Source organism: Drosophila arizonae, chromosome 3 (genome assembly GCF_054131065.1).
Source record: "Drosophila arizonae isolate 15081-1271.41 chromosome 3, UAZ_ARI_1.0, whole genome shotgun sequence".
Classification (NCBI taxonomy): domain Eukaryota; kingdom Metazoa; phylum Arthropoda; class Insecta; order Diptera; family Drosophilidae; genus Drosophila; species Drosophila arizonae.
The window spans coordinates 2,708,282-2,721,351 of NC_142923.1; the positions used below are offsets into that span (position 1 = coordinate 2,708,282).

A 13,070-nucleotide genomic window follows, 5' to 3' on the forward strand; every position below is an offset into this window, starting at 1 on the left:
TTACTAAGCGAAACCATTTCGCCAGTTTCTCTTCTGTTGGGGCGTGCCAGGCGATATGACGCCCACAGCACATAGACAACACAGATACGTAAGGGGACGCGAACACACACAATAACAGACTTTCCCTGGAATACGCAAATACCATGTCAATGATATTGATGCTGATGTTGCTGCCATTGTTATACCCAGTACTAGAAACTCAATAGCTAGCTGGCATACAGTTGGTGAGACAATAATGGCAGGATTTACATAAGTCAATAAGTCATCATTAATCAATTTCGCCATTTCATAATCATTTGTCTGTTATGAATCCTCAGTCATAATCTATCATTGTTTGTCATTAGTCTGGGTCATTGTTTGTCAGTCAACAGTCATTAGTCATTAGTCATTAGTCATTATTCATTACTCATTAGTTATTATTCATTATTTCTTAGTGATCAGTTCTTAGTCATTAGCCATTGGTCATTAGTTCATTAACATCGTTAGCACATCAATCATCAGTCATCACTCTTCACAAATTCGTCATCAGTCATCCCTCATCACACATCAATCATCACTCATCAGTCATTACTCATCACTTATTAATCATCAGTCATCATCTCATCAGTCATCAGTTATCAGCCGTAACTCATCAGCTATCACTCAGCATATTTTGGTATTCTTTCCTTTTATAGGGTATCTGACAATCAGGTCTCCTACTTGTTGTTGCCTCTGCGCGCGCACACATTTGTCCTTTAAGCTTAATGCGAAATGCGAAATGTGCAAAAGAATTCGGCATTGGAGACGTGGTCAGAGAAAATGCTAGCCGCATACCCAAACAACAAATGTTAAGTAAGTCGCACGCTTTATGTGTGTGCGAGTGTGTTTGTGTGTGTGCCTATATGTGTGTGAGTATGTGTGTGTGTGTGTGTGTGTGTGGCGCATGTGTAGGACGTCATATCCTGGCAGAAGAAGCACCAACAGCAGAGCTCTGTCATCAGGGCCAAATGTGGCACTAAAATCTCAGCCGCTGTCGCCGTTCGCCTATAAATACAAATGTCTGCACGCAGTTTGGCTTAAAGCAACATTGTTATCCTAGTTCGGCGCATCGTGAGGACGTAAGTGGCAAGCAAAAATCCAAATATATATAACTGAGTAAATATTAGATAATAAACGCACAGGCTCGTGACGCACAGCTAATCCCAGCGGAATCAGCAACAACAACAACAACAACAATTATTCGGTGCATTGTGAGTCAGAGTTCAGCCTAATTGGAAATTATAAAACTGCATTCAATCCATTCTGATTACTTGTTAATAATATTTAAGCTGGATAAAAGCTGTGCAACATTTTTAATTTTTTGCTGGAAAGTGTTCTGGGTATATTAGCTTAGTGACTAATACTCTATTCAAAAAAAAAAAAAAAAAAATTAAATAATTAAATAAAATAAAATAAAAAATAAAAAATAAAATAATAATAATAATAATGAATAAATAAATAAATTATATACAAATAATGAAATTATATTTCATTAAAGTTTTGATTAATGTAGAAATGAAAATGTGCTTATATTTTTAATAAATTTATAAAATGCTGATATATCTGTTACATATTTATGACAGGGTATATATGGAGAAATTGTATTCATATCCAAAGCATTACAAATATTTTAACATCTTGATTTTAATATAGATATATATATACATATGTATATGTACATATAACAGACGTCTTACAGAAAGAGAAAGAGTTAGATAGAAAGAGAGAGATTGAGAGAATACGAGATTCTCGATCAGTTTTTAGTAGAAACTTAATCGTTGCCTTAACCTCGTCTAATGTCCAATATAGAGTATTAGGCAGTCTGGTAAAGTATGAATCTAGTTTTTCTAGGCAGAGCTTTTCAGCTGCCAGCAAATCCTTTGAGCCTCTGGCAAAATATAATTTACACCGCTTTTTCTCCATTCTCTGTACTTACAGCAACAAAGCCAATTCACCTGCAACCGCACCTGTAACCACAACAACAACGCCCACATAATGACCCTAACTGCAACCAGGAATCAGGCTCCATCTGCTTCTCTATCTTCATCTTCATCTCCATCTCCATCTGCGACTGTGATGCCTTCTCCGAAGCTGCAATCGTCGCCGTCTCTGTCGCTGTCGCTGCCGATGCCTCTGCTGCTGTCGCTGATGCTGCTGCTGCTCCTGTTGGTGCCGCCGCAGCCTTGCGAGAGCCGATACCTGCCGACAAGGTCGCATGGGGACGAATTGGATAAGTTGCGTGAGCTGATGCTTCAGGTAGGTAACCACCGACTCCCAGCCACTCCCCCCCTTCAGCCCCCAGCAACCGGGCACTCTGCACCCTTTTGCAAGTGAATAGCCTGTTGAAAGACCATTGTTAATGCGCATTAGTGTGAGGGAGATTGGGAGAGAGTGTGCGCTGCGTGTGTGTGTATGTGAGTGAATTAAACTCATATGCATACTCTATATTTTGGAAATGGTGATTATACGACATTATTATGACTCTGAGCAAGCAAAGCCTGTTTATCTCATTATACTGTAGATATAAGTTGTACAAATTAGTTACGATTCGAGGATGAAGTATATATGACGTAGTTGTGGATAAAAAATAAAAAATGTTTTTATTTTTTATTTTAAAATTTTTTTACTTTCTTAATGCCAACGAAGATTAAATTAATGGCGAACATGATATCCCATGGCATAGCCGTCAGTGAAGTAATACGTATCTGGCTTACAAATATATTTCGTATTTTAGAGAGAAAATTAGAAACTCAGTTTATTTTATTTTTTAAAATTAATTTATTAATTCATTTTATTTTTATTTGATAGTAACAATTTTGAATTATGAGTCTGGATGCAATGAAAATATTAGCATGTGTCACAGATATAAAATTCATATTAGATGTATATTTATGAGATATTTTATATATAAGGATTAAATTAATAGAAAAATATTTGACATATTTAATATTATTTTATAATGCTTTTCATAATTATTTATATAAAATATCTACTTTTTTATTTTTTATTTAGATGTCAATCCGATGTATATATGTATATAGTGTCATAGTATAATAGTTAGGGCATTTCAACTTCGACTTATCAAATTGTTCTTTCGCATTTTGTTGTTTTTCATTTACTTTTCTTGCTCTTCTTTTTGGTATGTTATTTGTATGTTGTTGTTGTTATTGTCGGTTGGTTGTTTTTGTCGATATAATTAACTAAATGAAAAGAGTCAAAAGCGTGGTATTAAGTTGCAATTATGTCGCCAATTATTGGGGTTTTATTTTTCAACGTGTTTTTGTTGTTGTTGTTATTGCTTTTGTTTTGGTTTCGATGGATCGGTCAGAGCTGTTGCGGGTTACCCATTTTTCGGTTGCGTCATGCGCCCAATCAATGACTCCAGATAGGGTTACCCGAAAGAAAGAAAAACAAAAAAATGCAGAGCTCCTGAGCAGCTCAGGTATTTTATACTGCTGTTGTTATTGTTGTTGTTGGACTCGTTATTGTTGTTATTGTTTTAGCTGCGTCTGCAAAAGCGTTTCACAAATATTTTACATCTTTCGCAAGCAGTTGTTGTTGTTGGTCATCTTTACGTTGCAAGCTCAGCACAGCAGCTACAACAACAACAACAACAACAACAACAACAACAAGTGCTGCTGCTGCTAACTGACTGAGCCTGCCCGGCTACAATCCCCAACCTGCTGAGCTACAAGCTCTCATCTTTGCCAACCTGACCAAACATTTATATTTAAAAAAAACCTAAATTCCTCTGTTTCGGCTTCTTCTTCTCCTTCTGTGTTATTATTATTATTATTATTTTTTTTGTTGCTTGCCAAGTTTCCTGTTCTTTTTCGCAACAGCCGCAGCACAAAAATGCTGCTCAACCAGGAGGGGGGGCCAATTTTTAATGGATGCTTCACATCATTTTTGCCACTCGATTTTCAGACGCAGCTGCAACTGTGCCCCAGCAACTGCGACTGCAACTGCAACAGAAACTGCAACTGTGCAACGGCAACTATTTAGTTGACTTCTCAGTGTTTATGTATAGCATCTTGGCAACTTCAGCTGAAAGCCTTGAAGCCGCACTGTCTATGCTTTTGATGAGCTCCGTCTATGTGCTTGTCCTTGAGACTAGCTCTGAATGGGTCTTTAGGTCTGAGTTGGCTTGTTGGCTCTGTTTTTAGCAACTGTCTGCAGGTCATCAGTGCTCTAAATGGAACTGCTTAAAGTGATGTTATTTCAATTTGCCTCCAGGTCATGTAGAGTGTCTTCTGATGAATGTGCATATATAGTCATATAGGTCAACAAATGGGTCTGTATTGGGGGTTGCTTTTTGAAATGTTCTTAGCTTGTCTGGTCTGCCTTGGCATGACTGTAGGCTCAAAAGTTTATTGAATTTTTGACACTACGATTAACATTTAATTTCAGCTGTAGTCTGCTCTGCAAGATGTCTGTAAATAGTAGGGCATGTTGATGGGCCTGGCTTTAAAATGTTTATATAGTCAGTCAGTCTGTATGTCCATAACTCAATTTAGTTCTTTATATATCACTAAAGTTTCTCTGAATTGTCTGTTGATTTAGTTGAAGGTCTACGCATAGGTCAGAAGAGATTAGTTAGCTCTGTGATACTCTTAAACCCTCTTTCAAATTTATCCATGGAATTATCTATAACTGTCTATGCAAGCTTAAGGTCTACTAAGAGGCCAGTGTACGTTGTGTATAAGGTCATTAAGATGCCGCTTAGTCTCGTCAGGAGACTAGTCTGCAGTCTAGTACTGTCTGGAGCTAGTCTGGAATCGCTAAGTCTATGCTGGAGTCTAGTCTGGAGTTGGCTAAGGCCTAGTCTACAGTATTACCTCTCACAAACCTCGCCAGGCTTTTTAAAAACTGTCTCTCTCACACTTTTGCTGATGGTTCTTTTGAAGCATCATCTTACATCTACATCTAGATAGCTAGATATGGAACATTTAGTGTATATATACATGTTCCATATATACATTATTATAAGTACATATATTCTTTATTTAGCTTTTATAACAGTTTATCATTTCAATTTCTATAATTCTATAAAGCTGTATCTCACCACGCTTTCCATACAGCTAACTGTCATCTCATCATAAGCTGGCCCCACTCCCAATGGGTTCCCTGTTGGCATTACACTCTATCTAATTACATCTCTCAATATAATTGCCTCAATTTCATTTGTATCCGTACTTGTTGCCACATGTGATCGAACTGCTGCTGGAACATCTTCATTCATTCATGCAACTGTGTGGGACTCAAGGTCAATTCCAATATTTTTATGACTTTATTTATGGCTGGAATTGCTTTTGTTGGTTTAGTTCTGCTCACAGTCTGTCTCTGTCCAATCCTCTCTCTCTCTCTCTCTCTCTCTTTCTCGCTGTTGCTCTGGGGTGTGAGCCCGTCTCTTTCTCTGCCTCTATCTCTGGCTGTTGTCTGTGCTTTGCAATTTGAGTTGGCGTCTCTGCATTTGAGTCTCTGACTCATGGCAGGGCCCTTGCGAATCGATAAGCCGCTGACGTGAGACGCGCACAAAGTGATTTTGGCCAAGCGGCACAAAGAGCCAACAAGACAACAGGCAAAAAGAAAAAAAATACAAAAAAAAAAAAAAAAAAAAGCCGAAGAAGAAGAAGAAGAATGGTAAAAATAACATAAACGGCGAAATGAAATAAAATGTAGCAAAACGTGAAGGGAAAATCAAATGTCAAATAGCAAAAAAAAACAAGTAAGAAAGCTCTAGTCGAGACTGCTCGACTACGAGATCCCCTGAACCCTTGGAGTGCTAGCTATTTCAATAATTTTTCGCGTCTTTCAGCTTACACAAGAAACACACACACATACACAAACACATACACATACAAGCACCCACGCATAAACACGCATGGGCTGCAGTGTGCGCTTACTATGAGAACTTAATTGTTTAATAACTTTTTTTGTGGACGTACGATCTTCATGAAACTTTCAGATTATGATTATAACATGAATATGCATGCAATTGCCAAAGCACAAGTCTCTAGTATTTGAAATACGCGTTTTACAAAAGTGAGGGTGAGGGGGTGAATTTAGAGGTGGGGGGTAAATTTTAACAAAAACCGAAATTGTATAAATTGCATATAAGCATACATTCAAAATTTGGAGACTCTAGCAATAAAGGTGTAGAAGATATAATTTTATAACTGGTTTTCGATAAGGTTTTTCATCGATAAAAAAAGATCGGGATGAGTTATCGAATTTTAATGATAAACTCGATATCCGCGCTGTAATTACGAACATTTTACAAAAAATTTGAAGTCTCTAGCTCTTATATCTTCGGAAATCGACGCGTTCAAACATACGGACAGACGGACAGACGGACAGACGGACAGACGGACAGACGGACAGACAGACAGACGGACAGGGCCAAATCAACTCAGCTCGTCACCCTGATCAAGAATATATATACTTTGTGGGGTCTGCCACGCCTCCTTCTGCCTGTTACATACATTTCAACAAAACCATTATACCCTGATTTCCCATTTTCAATGGGTTCAGGGTATAAAAAAAAAAACAAAAAAAAAAGACAAAATGTTGAGAAGATGACGTCGCTGAGCTGAGGCTGTCTCTGTGTCTGGGGTCGGTCGCTTGATGAAGGTTGACTTTGACTTTGTCGACGTCACGCAGAAAATAATATATAAAGGAAATTCCACTTGTCTGCCGAAGCGTAATGCATTGAACCTGCAGATCGTGAGTTGGCAAAGAGCTCAGCTTATGTTTAATTAGCCTTCGCCTGTCACTCGCGACACGAGACTTCACTTGCACCGGGCACTGTAAATACAACAAACAATTCCCTGTCGCACTTACTAAATGAAAATTTAACTACCAAACCCCAATGTCAAAATGTTATTGGGGGTACTTAAATACTGCTTAGAGGCATGAAAATAATTTGAAATAGATTAGTGCTTGAAATAGGGGTGGCTCGTAATGCCAAAGGATGCCTGGGCTCTCAGCTTTTCTCAAAATCTGTTTCAGAGACCTAAAAAAAAAAAAAAAAAATCATCGTGTCTCTATCTCCAGCAAAAAAAAAAAATAATAATAATAATAAAGTATTTAAGGCATTTTTAAGACTCACTCAGCCTCCGCCAAAAATCACAAAGAGCAGCAACTGATTAGGCCCATGTCTAAAAATAAAATTGACCACGAAACGTAACAATACACACAAACAAATAATTATAAATACACATAATAATATAAATTATTAATTTTAAAAATAAATTAAACCACATCTAAGGTCAGGCGTGCGAAATAATAATAGTAACAAAAAAATGCGCTTGATTTTTTTGGGGGAGAAAAAAAGAAAAATATTTGTGCCGCGATGATTCGATGGAATTTCACATGTTAAATAACAAAATAAAATAAACTTCATGGTAAATTTAATGATAAATTTTGAAGTAAACAATTTGTTTATAGTCGGCCTTAACAACACTGCGTATTCATTTGTGTTGGCATTCAACGGCGTAATATTATCATTAGTCTTTAAATTAATTTAATCTTTGGTATTTTAATTATTACTCTTAGAGTTAATATAATATATAATAAATTATATAATATTGGGCTGAAGCAACTGCAGTCATATGCAAGATATCTGATATTGGCCATTGGAGTCCCTGAGAGAATCTCTAGGTTTTAGCTTAAGGGAAAGCAATTGTATAATATGTCTAAATATGAAATACCTCTGCATATAATTTAAGGATCTATTATAATTACTAATATTTCTTTTAATTTTACTAGTATTACTATTACCAATACTTAGTACTATTACTTTTATCACAAGATTAATGATTGCTATCATTAATTTGATGGCTAGCCTATTGATTGTTAATCGTTTAGCTCAATATTTAACAACATTTATTTGGCAAACGTGTGGCTGGGCCATTAAGACTGTGACTGTGGCAGCTACAGAAATTGGGGTTGCAACATCTACAGCTGCCCCTTCCCTCCTCATCGACGATACCTTAGCGAAAACCAACAATGACGACAATCGCTGAGACCCTTATCCAATCACATAACTTTGCACTTAACGGCAACTCTCAAATTAAACTGTCCAAATGTGAGGATGCTGAATGAAGAGGCAGGGGAGGAGATGGAGTGGAGAGGGCATATGACAGACCCTGCTAACTGCGATGCTATGCGATAATAACGATGGTCGCTTCCTTATACGATATATATCTCTCAACTTTGAAGCACACAGCTGCAATGGCTGCAGTTCGCAGTTATTAAAAACAAAGGGGCGTCCATTAGCGCAACAGAGATGCCATCAGTGTGAGGGAGAGAAAGAGAGAGGGGGCTGTGATGGGGAGAGAGGCGAGAAAGGCCGAGGGAGAGGGAGAAAGACACACACTATGTTTTAAATTAGCAATAACATAATTACCTGGCGCAAAATTGTTTTAAGGTATTTCTCGTCGCTTATTTATTTTTCTTCTGATGTTCACACATCGTTCGCCAAAAAGTGAGGCGATGAAGAAAAAACAAAAGAGTTGGGAGGCGAAAGAAAAAGAGGTTACCGTCTGATAATTACACGACAATACCCCCCATTAACACATTTTCAGACAGCGCTCGGCGCACAGCTTCGCGCCTCACTCTGAACCTCACACTGAGCACCGGGTGTAGAGCCTCAGCTGCAGCAACAGCAGCAGCAGCAGCGACAGCGACAGCGTTATATGAATAAAGTTCATTTGATTTAATGAACCGCCAAAAAAAAAAACATAAACAAAAAAAAAAAAAAAAGCATCATGTGACCGTGCTTCCCACACACATAGCCTACCTCTGCGAGCATAATACAGGCTACACTCAGAGAAATGCTTAAGAACCTAGCGAAATGATTAAGAATCTGAAAATTTTCATTAAGCAAAATATGAAAATTTATTAAAATTATTATTATTAATCTTAAGCAAAATACAAATTTTAAAAATTATTAAGAATATTTTTAAAGTTTAAAAATATGTCAACTCAACCATTATTTGTCTCTGTCTCTGAACTTTTCTCTACATGCCTTTTTTTTAATCTCAAAATCTAGCGAATTCTTCATATCAAATTGCTGATAAAAACGTGTCCAAATTTCGCACTGTGTAAGATTTCAACAGATTTTTTGAAATAGCTAACAAACTAACAAACTCCGCTCACAAATTTCATGTAGGCTACAACAGCAACAATTACAACAACAATAATAATGATAATAATAACAACCATAACAACAATAACAAACTAGCAACAACAATTGTAAGTCTAACTCTTTTTGTTTGCAGATTTTGGAGTTGAGCAATGAGGATCCACAACAACAACAACAACAACAACAGCCACACCAAATGCGTCTGCACAATGAGGCCAACAATCCGCTGACCGCTCAGCGTGGCAGCAACAGCGGCAGCAGCGCCAATGCCGCCTGGCTCCAGAAATTAGGTGCTATGGGCGCACTCGATACGGACGCCGGCTATGGGCGCTACTAAAGATGAAACTCCAAAATCCCAACCAACCATGACGACCCCCCATAAAATTATAGAAAAACGAAACTAGGAATGCAAACGAAAAACATATTTGAAATGCCTAAAGCCTATTTTAATTACACAAATCTGAGATAACTAGTTCCAAAATTACACAGATTACAAATTGAGCTTTACATCTTAACTACTTGAACTCAAAATTCATATGAGTCGAAAAACCTTATTTGAAACTTTTTTTTATAAATCAGAGAACAAATTCTTAAATTGAAAGAATCGAATTCAAATTGTTATAGAAACTGCTCATTTAAAATGCGAAAATTGTTGTAAATTAGAAATAAGTCAGAGAAAAATAGTTCCGAAATAGATCATATTTTAAAAGTAAAGAACCTCGAAAGAGAGCAATACAGAATTTCAAAATATTCAATTTTTTAATATATAGTTCCAAATGTGAATTATATTTAATGCATAAGAGAGGACTAGTTCTGTATCTGAACAAAATTAAAAAGTACCATCGAAACTCAATTGAAATGCTAAGTACTTTGAAATTGTTAACTTACCAAAAGTTGACTTCTTAAACAAATTACAACTTTTCATGATTAGGAAGCAAAACTCATTTATATTTAAAAAAAAAAAATTATTTGCAATCAATACATTCAAATTATTAGCTTACTATAAAACTAAGCTATAAAGAAACTAAATTCCAAAAGTTCATTTAAACTGACAAAATCTTTTTTGTTTTAGCAAGGGGAATAGATAGTTCCACATTAATTTATTACCAGTTCCCATTAGAATCGTTCTTAAGGAACTCTTAAAAGCTCTAAACTGGTTCGACAATATATCAAGAATGGACTTTACTCAATGTAAAGCTCAATGTAAAGCAAACAATTTTATAAGTCAATTCTAACTAACAAAACTAACAAACTAATCAAATTTGAGATGGATTTAATGAGTTAGGGCATTTCAAATATTTTTTGTTTTGCTTTTTGCATTCCGTAAGCAAACACTCAATGGTTTTAAATACTGAACTCAAAAGAACTTTAACAGTTCCTATATAAGAACAATAATTTTTAAACATTTACGACTAGACAAAAAGCAACAAGAAAAAATCTAAAAAAAATATATGTACTATAAATATATATATACATAAAATGAGTTAACTTGTAATCAAAAATTATACCATATATATGTATATTATACTTTATATACACATAGATATTTCTGTATACATATGTAGTTCCTTAAACTTTGTTTTGTGGCTGCCAGATTCTGTTGCATTGTTAGTTGAAAGAAGAAGAGTCAATTGTAAATATGTAATACCCGTCCCTGAAAGCATAAACCTGCGTGTTTTTCTTCTTATTCATACATTTTACATTGTTTTAATGGGCCTCAAGGCTGGGCAAATAAATATAAATTATGAGCATATTACAAGCGAGTGCCACAAGTTTAAATCTCTGCTGCTTACATTTCTGTGCTCGACTCTGGCCTCCAAGTTGAATTTTATGGCGCCATATACCCTATATTATATATATATGAATTTATATATATATATATATATGTGTGTGGGCAATGCAGCTCGGTTTATATAATTGTTACCTTTAAACGTATATTACCTTATGATCAAAAACAATAAAAGAAATCATTTTCAATGCAAGGCCTCTGCACATTTATTTTTCATTTTCAGTTATTGTTAATTAGATCTACTGATAGAGCGTTGCATCAGACAGAAGCTGGAAAAACGCTCGCTTATGCAATACAACACACGCACTCCCGATTTGTATCTAATAGTTACAGATACAAATAGTTTTACTGCCGGACAAATTGAAAAACGTGCGAGAGTGTGGGGAGTGCTCGACTAGCAGATACTGTGAACGACCCCATAACGAGACATACGCATACATTCGCGCTTACATGGACATCACACATATAAACACTGATCTCAGAGATCCATACACAAAATTAGGCATTATTTTTCATTTTTTGAAGCCTTCAAGAAAGGATTTAGAAATCGATATTTATCGGTAACTAAAATACGAGCTATACAGAAACAAATTTAAATATTACATTGGCCACTGCATATGGGAATACATATTTAAAAGCTAAGGTCTTTAACTTCTTTACTTTACGAGATACGACGGAGAGGTAAATTTTCAAATGGATGGAAATTCATGGACATAGCTCCATTGAGATATTCTTGATCAATGAGTGTACTGCCTTTACATAGCCTTCAGCCGCACCTCTTTCTGCTACTTGCATTTCTTCACAAGTCGAGTACACCCCATTTACTTATCTCTAAATGTGTTTAGGGTATTGGAAAAAAAAATGTAAAAAGAAAAAAACGGAATTTACTTTCTTTGTGCCCCGTTCAAGTGCAACACTTGACAAATTAAAAACTAACAAGTGGCGATTGCCAGACCCAGTTAACCCAGAGCCGAGCCCATCAGATACAGATACAGCTGAAGATACAGCTAAAAGATACAGATACTTTGCCTTTCTGTGCCAGCGTTGCGTCTGCACAAGTGCCCACGCCAAGTGAGCCAAAGTTCCGTTGCCTGTCGTCGACATTTCTGTTTTGTAAACGCATTTTAATTGCTTTTCGCTGCTTTTTATGTAAATACAATATTATTTAAATGGTCTTTGACTTCATTCATTTCGAGCTATATATAAATACATACACGTATATCTCTATATATACATATTTTTCTGTTACATAAAGTCACAAAAAGATACTTAATAATAATTAGTATGTGTGCATGGCTGAGGTGTCGATGGAGATGATGCCATGCCGCCGCATGGCTCTGCAATGGTGAAAGCAGAAAGATTTCAGATGAAATATGATTTTGCCAGCTGCTCTCACAGCTCAGAATCATGGGGCTTGACATGCTATAAACATCTGTCACGGTCTGCTCTTGAAGAGAGCTATTATGAAAGTGGTTTGAAAATTATGTAAAAGAACTAATTAAAGTCAGGTATAATTGAGTTGAGAAAGCGATATGCATAGATGAAGATGTAGAATTGTCAGTATTGATTTTGATTTTATCATAAATATGACAATAAAGGCATAGATTATACGTATTACCTTGTGTCTCTTAATCTTATTTTCTCGTTCTCTAAGCATTACTATATTTCTATGTCTCCCTGAGCCTTTTACTGTCTCTTCCTTTCGGTTCCTTCCTTTTGGACCTTGTTGTCTTGTTGTTGTCTATCCCTCTCTTTTCTCTATCAATCATTATCTCCGTTTCATTCACCATTTATCCTAGCAGACAAAACATTTTGTATTTCTAGTCATTTGTCCCCTTCACTCACTATTCATCTCACTTATCTTCCCATCTTATCCACTCGTGTTTACTTATTGTAAACATTCAATTAACATTTGCTCTTATCTTATGTATTTACAACATCGTTTACACCGAATCATATATCTATATAGACAGAATTTCCATTTATAAATTCGACTATCCATTAATTTCAGTATCAACGTTGTTGCTTAATCGATGTTGATTTTTATTTTTCCTTTTTCTTTTGAAGCCTGCACCTGTTTTGGACACCCAGCAGCAATCGTTGCAATGAAGATGA

General features: G+C 36.0%; 1 protein-coding gene across 3 annotated transcripts; it reads left to right on the forward strand.

Annotated features, from left to right (window-relative positions):
* The first annotated feature begins 812 nt into the window (after positions 1–812).
* On the forward strand, positions 813–11,148 carry Proc (Proctolin). Of its 3 annotated transcripts, XM_089464197.1 has the most exons (4): positions 969–1,097; positions 1,161–1,229; positions 1,957–2,274; positions 9,303–11,148. In XM_089464197.1, the coding sequence occupies exons 3-4, from the start codon at positions 2,014–2,016 to the stop codon at positions 9,501–9,503; spliced, it is 462 nt and encodes a 153-aa protein (XP_089320323.1). In that variant the 5' UTR covers positions 969–1,097; positions 1,161–1,229; positions 1,957–2,013; the 3' UTR covers positions 9,504–11,148. The 3 variants fall into 3 exon arrangements, with proteins under 3 accessions (XP_089320325.1, XP_089320324.1, XP_089320323.1); XM_089464199.1 differs by lacking the exons at positions 969–1,097; positions 1,161–1,229 and adding an exon at positions 813–831; XM_089464198.1 differs by lacking the exon at positions 1,161–1,229 and having other exon boundaries at positions 944–1,097.
* The last annotated feature ends 1,922 nt before the right edge of the window (positions 11,149–13,070 follow it).

What these genes read in the sequence shown, in the direction of transcription:
- Proc (XM_089464199.1), top strand. Translation starts at nt 2,014, where the DNA reads ATGACCCTAACTGCAACCAGGAATCAGGCTCCATCTGCTTCTCTATCT. An exon ending in TGCGTGAGCTGATGCTTCAG is followed by an intron (nt 2,275 to 9,302) that starts GTAGGTAACCAC and finishes TTTTGTTTGCAG; the next exon opens with ATTTTGGAGTTGAGCAATGA.